Source organism: Onychostoma macrolepis, chromosome 03 (genome assembly GCF_012432095.1).
Source record: "Onychostoma macrolepis isolate SWU-2019 chromosome 03, ASM1243209v1, whole genome shotgun sequence".
Lineage (NCBI taxonomy): Eukaryota > Metazoa > Chordata > Actinopteri > Cypriniformes > Cyprinidae > Onychostoma > Onychostoma macrolepis.
The window spans coordinates 34,102,260-34,119,189 of record NC_081157.1 but is presented as its reverse complement, the minus strand read 5'-3'; the positions used below and the strand labels follow the sequence as shown (position 1 = coordinate 34,119,189).

General features: G+C 38.5%; 1 long non-coding RNA gene, 1 pseudogene and 1 gene segment (V, D, J or C); 1 reads left to right on the top strand and 2 right to left on the bottom strand.

The window, feature by feature from the left end:
• Positions 1 to 8,921: 8,921 nt before the first annotated feature.
• LOC131537737 (Ig heavy chain V region 5A-like) lies at positions 8,922 to 9,504 on the bottom strand. The segment is given in 2 exon segments: positions 8,922 to 9,299; positions 9,411 to 9,504. Coding segments are annotated over 2 exon segments (351 nt in total).
• Positions 9,505 to 10,093: 589 nt separating this feature from the next.
• On the bottom strand, positions 10,094 to 11,101 carry LOC131537735 (Ig heavy chain V region 3-like; annotated as a pseudogene).
• Positions 11,102 to 11,535: 434 nt separating this feature from the next.
• On the top strand, positions 11,536 to 14,884 carry LOC131537738 (uncharacterized). 2 transcript variants are annotated; one of them, XR_009270374.1, is made up of 6 exons: positions 11,536 to 11,688; positions 12,251 to 12,409; positions 12,993 to 13,066; positions 13,187 to 13,506; positions 13,612 to 13,731; positions 13,843 to 14,884. It is a non-coding gene; the product is annotated as an uncharacterized LOC131537738 (long non-coding RNA). The 2 variants fall into 2 exon arrangements; XR_009270373.1 differs by having other exon boundaries at positions 11,536 to 12,409.
• Positions 14,885 to 16,930: the final 2,046 nt, after the last annotated feature.

Here is a 16,930-nt window from a genome sequence, read left to right as displayed (position 1 = left end):
AGATGTTTTCACAAAACGTCCCCACTACAATGTTAGTAAGTGAAATTCACAATAAGTGCTGTAAAGTTGTTAACATGATTGATTAGCTTGACCAATTTGTCTCACCAGACAAAATGGTTTTCAAGCACAGAGTTTCAGTGTTTGGAACCATTCTGTTGTATTTCTCTACAACTGATGTCAGGATCCCCTTCACCTCCCTGATCTTGCGGTGGATTCTGGCACGACCTTTGTTGCCATCTGTATCTTTATAGAGATGCTGGGAATGTCTCTTGATACTCGCCACAAGCACCTCAATTCTGCTGGTTAAGGCATCAACATCATTTGTGGTTGTTGTTGTTTTGCTGAGAAGAAATGTGTGGGAAAAAATACAATAATAGTAACAATTATGCATGACTAAATGCATTACTAGTAAATATATATATATATATATATATATATATATATATATACACACTAGTCATTTCCTCACCGTCTGCCCACTCCTTGACATCATTGAACCAGTCTTCCTATTGGCTCTCTGTCACTGCCAGATCGACTTTCATAGATTCTAGGTTTTGCAACTGACTTAGCAGAGCTTTTGTGGTCTGCAATGACAAGCAATCACAGATAGCACAAAAACAAGAACCAAATGTTCAATGCACAGCTTCAATCACTAATAACATACATTATTGAACATCTAAAACAAATTCTACTGATGTTATTACCTTCTGAAAATGGCGGGTCAGTGCAGTGGCCAAATTGTTGAACTTTTGCTGATTCCAGCGCATGGCCATGAGAGTCAGCATGTCTGTGCATCCTGCAAACACGGAGAATATTATGTTACCATATTCCCCCTACTTCTTATGTAATAATGTTACTAGTGCAGTATGCGGTCATTTTACCTGCTTTGGACATGTGTTTTGTGGTCACTGCAATCCTATAGACAGGAAAGCATTGCACTGTTCCACCTCCTCCCCTAGTGCTAAAGCAGCCCCATCCTGATATGCCCCACTCCATTTCACCTGATTAGGAATAAAATAATAATAATAATAATAACAATGCTGAGAAAGTTTTGACATTCATTTGCAGATGTTCAGTTTTGATAATCACATAGCATTTAAAATCATGGGCTTTGGCATGGAATACTGAAAGGCTTCATGTTAAGAAGGTGCTGGAGCTCTGGGCAGCTTTTTGCAACTCTTTGGAAGTAGGGCCAATATTTGCAGATCACATCCATACTAAAAAAAAAAAAAAGTGATTTGCCTACTGGCCAGCCTTTCTTGCAGGTTCAGGGGATAGGCAAAAATGTCACCCCTGTACATATTTATAGCACAGAGCAGCACTCCATGTCGACACACCGCAAGCTCCAATCCCTCCTCGTCTAACTTTCTGGCACATTAAATACGTTTATCATCATCAACAAGCCTCCGACAAAAATACCAGCATTACCTAGGAAAACATAAGTGCAGTACCGCCGCTCCCTATATGCAGAGTATGCAGTTTGCGTAGGGCACCAACTCCCAGGGGGGCACCATCCCAGTTGCTCAAAAAAAAGAAAAAGAAACGTAACGCGCATTCCCGCATCCGCGACCGCTCGCACCTCATGTTTGCAGCTGAATGCAAATTATCATAATTGATGGACAGCTTGTGTATGCCCGTGAAAAGACAACAGCAATCCGGCGCCGAGATTCATTCATGCTTACATTCATAAGCCTGTGAAACTTTTTTGGCTGTTGATGTAATAGCTAATTTCACCACCACCAACGCATCTGATATTCTCTCTGAGTTTCCATGTTCCCTTACGAAAATTAGCCATGGTTTTAACACGAATAAAACCAAAAATCATGGTTCTTGTAGCCACAAATTAACCATGGTTTACTTCAAATAATAACTTACAAATAAGTTTAAAGTATATATATATATATATATATATATATATATATATATAGTGGTTATAAAAACAGACCTAAGCCAACAACAGCCTTTAAAATTACTTAAAATGCATTATATAAAACAATGAAGCAGTAATGATTGGTTTATGGTTTCATTGAATAACACTGTTAAAATACATAGGCCTAATGTAATACAAAATAAATGTATGTACATTACATGTTATTACAAATGCCTGCATTGCTGCTGTTATACTTACAGGACGATCAAATCCTTGTTTAATATTGACCAAAAATGTAATTCAAATGTACACTTAATCTTGAATTTTTGGCCACCTTTTGGTATAGATGACACAGCCTTTATAATCTCTTCAACAAAAAAACATGTGGATATCATAACCCTTACAAAAGTTAACCATGGTTTTATCGTAGTAATTTCTGAAGACTATAAAATCAATCAGAAAATTGTATTAATAAAATCATAGCAATAACTGTCTAGAGCTACAATTGTAATTTGTAAATAATACAATTTAATTACAATTTATTTATTTACTTTTATATTTTATTAAAGTTCTATTTTGACCCCTATAGTAGGTGTGTTTTTGTTGTTGTTGTTGTTTTTTGTTTTTACTTCCATAATATTTGAGGGAGGGGGCACAACAATACAATCCTGCTTAGGGCACCCATTTAGCCAGCAGTGGCCCTGCATAAGTGCTTACTGCTGTTGCTCGCTGGAGCATTGTTAAAGTTATATTTTTGATTGCACTTATTGATCATTATAATAACTGCCCTTTAGCTTAAACTCCTTTCCTGCACTTAAGTGCGAAGTGTTAGTTTCGATTTGAGCCATTGCCCTGCGATTGGCTGGTGGTTGTGCTAATTAAAAGCGACCACAGCTTTTTTTTTTCACTCTAGACTGTGTATTTGTTTGAGGTGTGTGCGCTGACGCGGAAGCGTCCAGCCGTCGTGTTCAGCCTCCTCGTGTGAAGACCGAGGAGTGTAAAGACCTGCGACTTTTTCCTGTGCGACTTGAACCGAGCAACGACACCGAGCTACACACTTAAGTATCTTTTTTCCTTCCTCACACTCTGCTCTCCTATCCTCTTTCCTTCTACCTCTATCATGTGTCTCCAAAACATTCCGGTTCTCTCTCAGCCACGCTCTAACATCACTCGCAGACGGCAACGTAATACTACTAACCTACGCCCTATTTCTACATCTTCCACTACACCTCTGGCTTTCTCTGTGGGTCTCTGGAATTGTCAGTCAGCCGTCAACAAAGCTGACTTCATTTCTGCCTTTTCTTTAAAATCCACTCTCAGCATCTTGGGCTTGACTGAGACCTGGATTCGTCCAGAAGACTCAGCAACCCCAGCTGCTCTCTCTACTAATTTCTCTTTCTCTCATACTTGGCGTCAAGTTGGTCGGGGTGGGGTACTGGCCTGCTCGTTTCACACAATTGGAAATACTCAACCCACTCTACCCTTTGCAATTACAACTCATTTGAATGTCATGCCATTACTGTATCAGCTCCGATAAAACTCCAGATTGTGGTAATCTACCGTCCCCCTGGACAAATTCTAGCCACCTTCCTAGAGGAGCTGGACGGGTTGTTGTCCTCTTTGTGGAGGATGGCATTCCACTCTTAGTCTTTGGTGATTTCAACATTCACCTAGACAAGCCTTATGCTACAGACTTCCACTCGCTACTAGCTTCATTTGATCTCAATCGCCTTACCACTACTAGAACGCACAAATCAGGCAACCAACTTGATTTAATTTACACACGCAATTGTACTGCAGATAACATTCTGGTACAACCGCTACATATCTCGGACCATTTCTTCATTACATTTACACTACATTTTGCTACCCGTGTGCCACCAACCCCTACCGGTTACTTTTAGACGAAACCTGCGCTCCCTTTCTCCTTCCCATCTTTCCTCTGTAGTATCCTCCTCTCTTCCCTCACCTACCCATTTCTCATCTCTGGATGTAAACGCAGCTACTGAAACTTTATGCTCTACCTTAACTTCTTGTCTAGACGACATTTGTCCTCTCTCCTCTAGGTCAGCACGGACTGCCCCTTCTAACCCCTGGTTATCTGATGTTCTTCGTGAACATCGGACTAAACTCAGAGCGGCAGAGAGAAAATGGCACAAATCAAACAACCCGTCGGACCTGAGTAGGTATCAGTCTCTGCTCATCTTTCTCTGCTGATGTCCACACTGCCAAATCCTCACATTTCCACAACAAGATCAACAGCGCTCCAGACATGCGTAATCTCTTCAGAACATTTAATTCTCCTCTGTCCCCTCCACCACCTCCCACCACTTCTATTACAGCTGATGACTTTGCTACTTTTTTTACAGACAAAACTAGATCGATCAGTAATCAGTTCTCATCTCCACGCACACAGGACCCCCAACCAACCACTTCCACTGCTAAACCTCCCATTTTCTCCTTCTGTCCCCTGACGGAGGCTGAAGTATCCAAACTTCTCCTCTCCAACCATCCTACAACATGTCCTCTTGACCCAATCCTCGCACCTTCTGCAAGCAATCTCTCCCACGCTCTTACCGACACTCACACACATCATCAACACATCCCTCCTCACAGGCATCTTCCCCACTGCGTTCAAGCAGGCTCGGTAACCCCACTGCTCAAAAACCTACATTAAACACTTCTCTTATAGAAAACTATAGACCTGTCTCTCTCCTTCCATTCATAGCGAAAACACTTGAACGTGTTGTCTTCAACCAGGTCTCATTGTTTCTTTCACAGAACAACAAACTGGACGCTAAACAGTCAGGTTTCAGGAGTGGCCATTCAACTGAGACTGCGCTTCTCTCGGTCACTGAAGCCCTGCGAATTGCAAAAGCCCATTCCAAATCATCAGTCCTCATTCTGCTGGATCTATCTGCCGCGTTTGACACTGTCAATCATCAGATACTCCTCTCCACTCTCTCATCACTGGGCATCGCTGGAATTCCACCGCTGGTTTGAATCCTATCTCACTGGTAGGTCTTTCAGGGTGGCCTGGGAGGGAGGTATCCAAAGCACATACACTGGTCACTGGGGTTCCTCAGGGATCGGTTCTTGGACCCTCCTCTTCTCCACATACACTACATCACTGGGTCCCATCATACAGGCACATGGATTCTCCTACCACTGCTATGCTGATGACACACAGCTCTATCTCTCTTTTCAACCAGATGATCCAACGGTAGCTGCAAGGATCTCAGGTTGCCTGTCAGACATCTCGGCATGGATGAAAGAACATCACCTCCAGCTCAACCTGGCAAAGACTGAGCTTCTTGTCTTTCCTGCCGCTCCAACTCTACAGCATGACATCACGATCCAGTTAGGTTCATCAACAATTACCCCATCAACTTCGGTCAGAAATCTTGGTGTAATCTTTGATGACCAGCTGACCTTCAAAGACCACATTGCAAAGACTGCTCGATCTTGCAGGTTTGCACTACACAACATCAGAAAGATCAGGCCCTTTCTGACGGAGCATGCTGCACAACTTCTTGTCCAGGCCCTTGTCATTTCTAGGCTGGACTACTGCAATGCTCTTCTGGCTGGACTTCCATCAAACACAGTCAAACCTCTACAAATGATTCAGAATGCGCGGCACGACTGGTCTTCAAGGAACCCAAAAGAGCCCATGTTACACCTCTCTTTATCTCATTGCATTGGCTACCAATCGCAGCTCGCATCAAGTTCAAGACACTGATGCTTGCTCATAGAACAACCACAGGCTCAGCACCCGCCTACATGCACTCACTATTAAGAATCTACATCCCTCCAGAAGTCTGAGATCTGCTAGTGAGCGACGCCTCGTGGTACCATCACAAAGAGGCTCAAAATCACTCTCCAGAACATTCTCGTTCACCATTCCTGGCTGGTGGAATGATCTTCCCACCCATATTCGGAGTACTGGATCCCTGTCAATCTTCAAGCAACAGCTGAAAACTCATATCTTTCGACACTACTTGACTTCAACCTACACATAAAAAAAAAAAAAAAAAAATCTTTCTCCTTACTTATTCCTTCCCTTGCTAGCTTGTACTTATTTAAACAATGCCTGAGACTTGGTGTTACAAGCACTTCCTTTGTCGAATTGCCTCTTCAAGATGAATCGCTTCATGTGTTCCCCAAATTGTAAGTCGCTTTGGATAAAAGCGTCTGCAAAATGACTAAATGTAAAATGTAAATGTAAAATGTAAAGTCACAGCTGAACGCTGTTTCACAGACGGTACTTTGATATCAGCAAATAAAAAATCAGTTAAATATGACCTGGGGGCCGCCAATCGACTCGCCCTGCCATAACTAAGTTATTGTAGCCTTTTCTTTTTTATTCCTATTTATCGTAGTCTCGACCCGTACACACTGGTCTGCTTACCTGCATGTCAAATGTCAACGCCGCGGGCTCCGGTCAGAAGTCTATGGCAATCCCTGCAAGTTAAAACATGACGCCAAAGGGATCCTGACCAAGCATCAATATGTGACAAGTTGGGAGTGAGAATGTGTTGTTTTATCAGGCTCCTATGTTTAGGTTCAGTAAATGTATTCTAATGCCAATATATAGGTCCTTCTCTATGCAATTAAAGTGAAATAACTAAACATAAATATAGGATCCTGATAAAAATGTTCATTTTAGCAGAACATTTCAGATGGCACTTAGGCTTTTGCATCTGAACTCTTCATATGTAGCAGCTCAGCTGTGATCTGTCTTTATTTTATTTTAGATTTTAAATTTTAATAGGCCTACATGAAAATAAATTCTCATGCAGTTATGTCCCTAGCACTGCATGGGGTTTTTGTATTATGTTCTGCCATTGTGTCACTCCAACCACCCCACGCCACAGTGATACACTCCAGCATAAAAATTCACTGTCCGAAACAGATGTCATTAATATCATCCATGTTTTTAGGGTGTTTTGAGTAATGTTGAGCACATCACGCGCGCACACACACACAAACAAACAAACCGAAAAACAATAAATAAAGCAAACGGAAAATGTGAGGGCTTTATAAATACACAGAAGTAATGATAAACAAGTCAAAACTCAATCAGGGAAGGGTCAGTGAACAAATGAATTGAACAGCAAGAAACAAACATTTCAAAATAAAAGACTGACATGAACAAAATTAACAAGAAAAAAATAAAACGCCACAAAACATTCCACCTACTTAAATATAAGAAGATAAAAAACAATAAAGGTATATTTTAAATTATGAAATATCAGTAACCAGGCAGGGGTCCACAAATGAGGTCTTTGAGGGAATTTAGAAAATAATATTAAGATAATATATAATAATATAAACTTCCTATTAGTACATACTGTCATACTGTAAATTGTGTGTAGATTAAAGACATTTCCAGGAGGGCTGTTAATAGGTACTTTAATGAGAATGAGCTTTATTGTCAGGTATGTTTACACATACAAGGAATTTGTTATTGTGACCGAAGCTCCACATTGCAACAGAATGACAGCAACAGGACACAGATAATAAAAATAATAATATACAAATAAGCAGTTTTCTGTTATAAATTCAGTGTTATATCCTCCTGTGAATTTAATTTCAGACCCTTTTGTTGCACTTTATGAAGTTTTTTTTTTTTTTTTTTTTTAGATAAAGGTGTTTTATTTATTTATTTATTTATTTTAATTTCATTATTTCAGCATTTGAAAAATTATGGTAGAGAAAAATCTATTTAGCTGCACATTATAGATTCACTATTGTGATCATTTTGACCATATTGTAACCTTTTTGTAATGGGTTGAAATACTGTGCCCCAGCCCATATACACAAACAGACAGTCCATAACAAAAACAGGGGCCCGTTCTTCGTACGTCGCTTATTACATCCGAGATCAAATGACACATCCAAGATGATATCATTGCACTAATCAGGATCTGGCTAATTCGATTCTTTGAACGCACATGCTGTTGATGATTAGTATGGCTGGATTGAGTTATCTGAGATAATTGCGCGTTCATGGGTTGGTTTAAAAGGGGGTAGTTTCAGGTACACCATGCTTTTTGAATTATCTCTAGTGATCTCTATTCGTCCCTCTACACTTTTAGCATACACTGTTTTACTGGCATCATACCAGATAACCCCCATCCAGATGAACGTTTGTCCTGCTGGCTGTCTGATCCAGTGCATGCCGTACTGTCCAAAATTAAATCCAGATCCTTTACACGAGAGATTCAAAGTTTCTCCAGGCTTTTTGGTGACAGGACTTGATGGGATGGACTCCAGGCTCTGGCCATCAACACCTAAAACAAAAAATTATAATGGCCTGTCAGCATTATCATATACAGTACATCTATTAACCTATTAATGAAATCTGAAGCCAGAATTAAATATTGTTACACAGACAAATAGATTGTTATACATACTAGTAAAGCACATCAGGAGAAAAAATAAGAATGAAATGTCAGCCATTTCAAATGATGCAGGAAGATCAACTGCTTCAATGTCATTGAACACTGCTGGTAGAAATACTGTATGTAATATAATTTACATTTGGGTGGAGCTTTAAAAATGATAAAATATACCACTGTTGGTGAGATAAGTAAAGAATATCTTTCTTTCATAATATTAAATTACCATAATATTTTGTTTGTCATTTAATTTACATTTAAAGAATTTCAGTCTGTATTTTTAATCTCTTCAAACATACTTGAATAAGAATGTTCACAAGTTCTATATTTTTTATATATATTAACAATTTCAGTAACTCTGAGACTTTCTCAAATATGTGAATTACTGTTCTTTAACCTCTTCAGTAATTTTCATGTGCTATTTAATGTTTATACATTCATTACATCCAATTATTATTGTGATGCTTATGAAGCAATATTGTGTTTCTGGCTACTACTGTTAAATAACAAGATGACCTATAAATCCTATCTTCCACTTCTTGTAAAGAACTAGCAAATAGCAAGGGTGAAGTACTGCAATAATTTATGATATGATTGTTGAGTTTTATTGGTTTCTTTATTTTGGTGCAAACTATTTTTAGTGATTAGGGGAAATTATCAGAAAGACTTAATTTGTAATATGATGATGGTGTTTTTGTACAGGGAGGCTGTTGGTGTCTGTCACTGTGTTTCTTTGGCACAATAATACACAGCTGTGTCTTCAGCTCGCATATTCTTTCCTTGCAGTGTTATTGTGTTACTGGACGTGTCTCTGGTGATACTGAACTTGCTTTTCAGGGAATCCTTGTAGTCTAAGCTTCCACCACCCCAGATGATTCCAATCCACTCCAGAGCTTTTCCTGCAGGCTGACGAATCCAGGCTGTACTAGAGCCAGTAACTGAATAGGAGACTTTACAGTTGATAGTGAGAGTGGCATCAGGACGGACAATCAGAGACTCAGGCTGAGTGAGTTCATATGAATCAATACCTGTATCAAATCAAATAATACCAGTTAATAAGAGATCATGATGTTTAAAAACTGTTAACAAGCTTTTTCACAACAAAATGATGTATCACACAGAAAGTAGACTAAACTTACAGGATATCACTGCCAGAAGCAGCACTAAAGATGAAGAGATCATGGTTTGTTTCACAGCACAGTTTGAATGAACTGAAGCGATTCTTCACTCTCTAGTGATCAGATGAATGTATAAACTGACTCATGCCTGCTGTTTAAATATGCAACAGGAGATTTACATAATCATACAGAGCTACTAATCAAATCTACATGTTATAAAAATATTCTTGTTAGGCTTCATATCATTTATTGCTCTCATTAGAGACTTTATGACACGTTTTGTTTAGATTTGTTTCTCTACTGGACATTAATTGATTTTACATAATTTTCTTCTCCAACAATTCTAATTCTTTTGAGAGCTTGAAATAACTGATAAATTGTATTCATAAAGAACTTTTGAAAGCAACAATAGCAGTAGTTCAGTAAGCATGTTTCTGTTGGAACTGCATTAGAAGGTTTAAAGGCCTCTAATAATGTTGCAAATTATGCCCTGAAAAAAAAAAAATGTTCTTCAAAAAAATATGGTGAAATGGAATATAATTCATTATTTATTATTATTATTTTTACTTTTTATTTTAGGTGTTTTAGATCAGAACTGCTTGTGGTTTATTACTGTGTTCACTGTGACACTGTTGTTTCCTTTATCATCACATTCTTCAATTATTCTGTCATTATTCTGTCTTATAAATTATTTTGCTGCTGTAAGAGTCTCTAGTAACTTGTAGTCTAATTTTTAGTTTGTCGCTGTAATGTGTTACCACTACAACAAATCTACTCATCAAAAGACACACGTTGTATTAAAGGAGTCAGAGACATGCCTTTGTTCTGTCATGTTTGAGCTTTTATAGTGAACTTCACTGCATATTTAACAGCATCTTCTCATCAGGCTATATTTTACTGATTTTATATTCTCTGCTGCCACCTGTTGAACTGTAGTGAAAAGAGATGAAACAGCCAGTGTGGTTTTGTTCAGCCTTACAAGACCTTTGTGTCACCGTGCTTGTTTTGCATAATAATACATGGCTGAGTCTTTTGTTGTCTGGCCTGATAGTTTCAGATACACCATACTCTTTGAATTATCTCTGGTGATTTCAATTCGTCTGCTGAAAGAGTCGGAGAAGTCATGGCTATTGCCATGACTAAAGACGTCCCATCCACACAAGAGGTTTTCCAGCTTGTTGTCTGATCCAGTGCATGCTACAGCAACCAAAGCTGAACCCAGATCCTCTACAGGACAGAGTCAGAGTTTCTCCAGGCTTTTTCACAACTTTCCATTCAATAGACTCCATACTTTGACATGTTATACCTGAAAAGAAGATTGAAAACGCTGATTTCATTTAGAATCTGTTCACCCGCAACCTGATAATAGACATGAGGAAAACTTACGTTGTAGGCTGAATGAGAGCAGCAGTAAACAGAGTGCACTCTTCATCTTGAAAGTGGTGATGTAACTGAGCTGTTACCATCAGGCACTGTGTGAATCACTCATATGAATCAATACCTGTATCAAATCAAATAATACCAGTTAATAAGAGAGCATGATGTTTAAAAACTGTTAACAAGCTTTTTCGCAACACAATGATGTATCACACAGAAAGTAGACTAAACTTACAGGATATCACTGCCAGAAGCAACACTAAAGATGAAGAGATCATGGTTTGTTTCACAGCACAGTTTGGCCTAGGTTGGGATGTGATTGGTGGACCAATGAGATGTAAGCAGCCCTACTACTTTAGGACTCTTATTTTGAGGGGTGTGGTGGTAAAAAGGAGATCATCTTTAACAGAATATTATTAGGGCACTCAAATTTAAATAGCACACTTAAAATAATAGGGAAACATCCAAATGGATTATGTGAACACTAATGTTGAAGAAACAATACCTCATATATTTATTGAATGTAGGAGGTATGAACAAGAAAGAGGAAAAATGATAGAAGAATTAAGGAAATATGGAATTCAGGAGCTAAATTTTAAGGTTTTAGTAAAATGGTCAAGTGAAGTAAATAATAAAGCGTTCTATGATTTTATTAGAGAGAAGGGTTTGATAAAATAGAATAAAGCTCTGTTCCACACTCCGGAGCAGAAGGAGGCGGTAATGTACCTATTTACGTTGGTTGCCAGCCGCGTTTAAAAACCAAGAAGAAGATGATAGTGGGCGAATTTTTTGCGATCCGTCAAAAAACGAAAAAAAAAAAAGACTTTCAGCTAGTGGTGGGCAGAGCGAGGCTTCGTGAAACACTGAAGCAGTCGAAGCAAATGTTTCGAGGCTTCGAAACATTTCGACACCCGTCTCTACGGTGATACCTAGTGGTTATTTTCAAGTATTGCTCTGAAACAGCGTCGATAAAGAAACAGTTAAGCGAATTAACGATTTATAACGTAGCCTATGTTGTATTAGCCGATCCATCAAGTGATTTGGGGAATGGTTAGTGTGCTCGACTGGAATACAGTCACCTTGGGTTCGAATCCTGGGTGATGCAGTCATGTTGACAAAATTATAAAAAACAATTAAAATGTGTGTTTTTATTGTTCTGTTCTTGTAATGTGTTGAAACATCAGTCTGAATGAACTCTTTGTGAATAAGTAAGTGCTATTTTGGTAATGAAAAATATACAATAAAGTACATCAAGCCACTTTGTTTACATATAAAGATTTTTATTTAAAAATATTAATTGTTCTGCTCGATGGACTTAGCCTACTTCTTTTTTTACATATAATTTCTCCAGCCTTTGAAAAAATCCTCTCACAAAAACCCACGAAGTGAAGATGCGTTAACTCCACTTTTCTACTTTGTGGGAGTTAGGTTGAGACAGATGTACGATTGTGTGATTTGTTACCGACCCTGTCAATCAAACGCAGAGTCGGCAGGTATGCAAAGTCTCAAAACACTTGTGACACGCCCTGATGCTTCGATCGCCTTACTGGAAAAATTACCGAGGTCCGGACCTCGGGGACCTCAGTGGTGGGTACGGCCCTGATCGAACGTGATGGAGAACAGCGACGAGGGTGTTTTCAAATGTGAGTATTATCAATCATAAACATGGATACATATGTTAAAATCGCATTTGTTGAGCTACTGTAGAGTAAACTGTTGATTTGCTGAAGGTGTAAATAGCAGCTAGACAGTAACGTTACAGTATATTTGTGATTTTTCTGTAAAAACATGTTTTATTATGTATAGCGAACAGCGGAGCTCCAGTAAACACACGTACGTCTCCAAAGTGAATTTACATAAACCATATTCATCTTAAAGACGATTACTAAATGTCTATTTAACATGAGACTAAAAAATGTACTAAAAGAATTGCAGATGAACACATCACAACATGAACAGACATCTGAGTGAGAGATGTATGTGTTATTATGCAGAATTCACTGTTGTCAACACTGCTTTACATGAATGGAAGTAATGTAAATAAACAAATATACATGGAGTAACTAAACATAAGTTATACATTAGTTCATTATTATTGTTGATAAATTGAGGAACATTTGTGTTGGATAAAAAGTGAGTTAACGCATCAGCAACTACCTCAACATGTAAATGCAGTATTGAGCAGATAAATCACAGAGGTGACTGACTCTTGTCTGGATGTTACAGGGACAGATGAGACACACGTGTGTTTATCCGGTGCAGAGTGACTGATGGAGGAATGCTGTCATCAAAGGCTTTGAGTGAGTACACTACAGAAATGAATAAAACATCTTTTAAATCTTAAGTTGTAGTTTAATTATTGTAATTTCAGAACTATTACAGCGCTTTTCTGATTCTTTATTGCTGTACATTTGATGCAGAGCTTCTGTGGTGGAGCAGGTGACAGCTGCATTTGTGGGGAAAAAAAGGAAAACCTGAAACAAAAATATAAATTAAGAAATCATTTTGTTACTTCTAAGATAAGTAGAAAATGACATTGTGCTGTTAAAATGATTGCTTTTGTATTAGATTTGTGCATCTTTGCAGGATCTGAAATGTCTGCAGACTGGTGTGAGCAGTGAGGATGGACAAGTCCACAGCATCATCCTAGAAATGGTCCAGTGCCATGGATGAGATGCTCCATCACTCCATCTGCCCTCATCTGGACCAGACGCTGCTGTGGTCACTCTCTTCATCCTCAGTGAGCCCAGAGCCAGCGAGAGCATCTATTCATTTTTTTTACATTTACAATTATGCATTTGGCAGACACTTTTATCCGAAGTGACTTACAGTGCTCTTATTACAGGGACCCCAATCCCCCTGCAGCAGCTCGGAGTAAAGAGCCTTGCTGAAGGACACACTGGTGGTGACGACTGCAGAGATCAAACCAGCAACCTTCTGCTTACCAGTTCATCACACCACAAAAGTAATTAAGCTATATCAAAAATTAGCATGTAATTGTAAACATATGAAATGAAATTTGGCAAGAAATGGAACGCTGACAACATGATATGTAAAATGTTTTAATGTTTTACAGGTAGTTGTTCTCATGGAGAGCAGCACATTAATGTTTGGAGCAGACACTGCGGCAGCCAGATTGTCCCGCACATGTTCTCCTGCTCTTGTTCAGGATTGTATGGTACGGGGGCCTCATCCTCTCTGTGCACTCAGGCAATGATAGCCTCGATGTCCCTTTCTCATCCATGATCAGATATTCATTTTTCCATGGCCACGGAGGAGAATCAGAGACTGTGGGTCACATTCAGCGAGTCACAAACTCGCTGTATTTTTATATTTATTTCAACAAATGACAAGCAAAATCAAATCCCTAGGAGCTTGTGAACAGTTTTGTAGCATTTTAAAATGCTGGTTTAATGTACAGTAATGCTTAAAGACATGCAGGTGAGCCAGAATATTAACACGACATGTTTAAACATTAAGCGTTTTCCTCCCTTTAGAAAAAACGTAATGTAGAAAGCGCTTATGGAAAAATATTAGTGATATTTAATGTTCATATTTTGCGCTCATCTGTTTTTCCGCACATATTATGATTTATTATAAGTAAGGTATGTACAGAATGTGGTATTTTATTATCACTGTCTCAGTGCATTAAGCGTGTTCCTATGAGAGGAAAATGCTTAATGTAAATAAACGCGCTGCGTTCACATTTTGATCTTATATGCGTATCTGCACATAGTATATGCTTTACAATTTTGTCTTTATCACTGTCTTGGTCCATTAAGCCACTTTAAGCATTTTAGAAAGGGTCCTGTTCAAGTTCTGCTAATTCACAAGCCTAGTGAGAGTCATACTGTCAGACTGTGTCTCAGCGTCTTGTGTTTTCCCCTCCTCTTGTGACCTTATTTGGAGTTCCTGTCCGTGTCCTAGTTTTTGTCTTCATTAGTTAATCAGTCCCCAGCCCTGTGTCATTAATTATCTCGTTTCCTAGTATTCTTAAGTCCTGTGTTCCCTCTCCTCTGTGTTCGGTCTTGATTGTCATGCGTACGTCTAAAATTTGTTTTGTGAATGTCTAGTTTGTCTTTGCTTATGGTTATTGTAAATAAAGTCCTTTCTCCGAAGCTCCTACATCTCCACGTTTCCCTGGCTCCCTCGACTACCTGACACATACCAGCAAAGTAAGGTAATTATTAAACCAATAAAATCAAATTTTTAACAGGGTTTCCACGCGTCCTGGAAATCCTGGAAAATGAATGACCAATTTTCCAGTCCTGGAAAACACATGGAAAATGAGAGAAAACCTAAATTGTCCTGGAAAAAGTCTTGTTGTCCTGGAAAATTATTATTATTATTTTAATGTCTTTGGTCATTGCAGAACAGTTTACAAATGGTCTAAAACAATTAACGTTAACGTTAGTAACAGAAAGCGCTCTGTTCAGGGACGCAGAGTTTTGACACGTGAGTAATCTAGCTGTGACGTAGTGACGCTGTCTTGTGTTGGCAGTTGCAGGTGCTTGCTAGAATTTAAGTGCTCGAATATTTTCAGCAAATGTTGTCTGGTAAGTACGTAGCTAATCTTGTTAATAGGGGTTAAATGGATTGTAGTTGTTCCGTGATCCATAGGGAAACAGTCCGCATCGGCTCGCAGATTAGTTATAAAATTTAACCATCACAGAGTTAAAGTTTATCAGTTGTACGTGTTTTGTCTTGCTTGTTTACACGCTCAAGCAATTTCAAACGATTCCATCGTGAGAAGTGGTGAAATAATTTGGTAACATTACTTGCTCAATGTTTTCTGTGGGCACACACACACACACAGAGGCGTTTCAGACAGCGCGCGAAGAACAAACTCATTTCTCTTTCACGTTGTTTATTTATTTCTTATGTGAATGAAAACAGCTTACTTAGTGTTTTGTTGCCGAACGAATCATTTGAGAAAGCGATTCAATGACCCATTCATAAAGACCGTGATTTGCTTCATTCTTAAATGAATAAGCATTTTGAATGAATCGTTTAATAAGAATTACTCTGGTGACTCACTGATTAAGACTTATTTGCTGCCACCTACTGGTGATTTTAATGTAATTTTTAAAGTATCTTTTTCTCTTACTATTCAAAATTGTATTTATTTGAAAACATTAAATTCATGATCAATACAGATCAACTAAGATCCATTTAACCCCTCATGACTGAATTCTGTCAATAATACAAGTGCATCTCAATAAATTAGAATATGGTAACATGCTAATCAACTCAAAACACCTGCAAAGGTTTCCTGAGCCTTCACAATGGTCTCTCAGTTTGGTTTACTAGGCTACACAATCATGGGGAAGACTGCTGATCTGACAGTTGTCCAGAAGACAATCACTGACACCCTTCACAAGGAGGGTAAGCCACAAACATTCATTGCCAAAGAAGCTGGCTGTTCAGGGAGTGCTGTATCCAAGCATGTTAACAGAAAGTTGAGTGGAAGGAAAAAGTGTGGAAGAAAAAGATGCACAACCAACCGAGAGAACCGCAGCCTTATGAGGATTGTCAAGCAAAATCGATTCAAGAATTTGGGTGAACTTCACAAGGAATTGACTGAGGCTGGGGTCAAGGCATCAAGAGCCACCACACACAGACGTGTCAAGGAATTTGGCTACAGTTGTCGTATTCTTCTTGTTAACACTAGAACCGCCACAGGGAAATTTTACCCGCAGCTGTTTTTCAAATGTACATAACAGATTTTCAACAAAACATGCAAGTCTCCCAGTCATTGACTTACTAAAATTATGTAATTTACAACCTAATATTGTTAAAAATAATTTAGATAAAACCAGATCAAAAAACGGAGCATTTATACCTATAAGGGCATGGTCAAATTTACCCGCTATATAATACATGTATTTTTGCGCTGTCATTTTCTTGCCGCTTATGTTTTAACATTGTACATTTCTAGGCAACGCCTTTCACTCACTGATTTAGCGGTTATCAGTTTCATAAATAGTCAAAATGACTAAAAGGCGATTTATGGAAGGTAGGTATTAGAAATTGAGGCAGTAATTAAAGCAAAATGAGCCCCTACCAAGTATTGAGTACTTATACAGTAAATGAACTTTCCAGAAGGCCAACAATTCACTAAAAATGTTTATTTTTATTTTTATTGGTCTTATGAAGTATTCTAA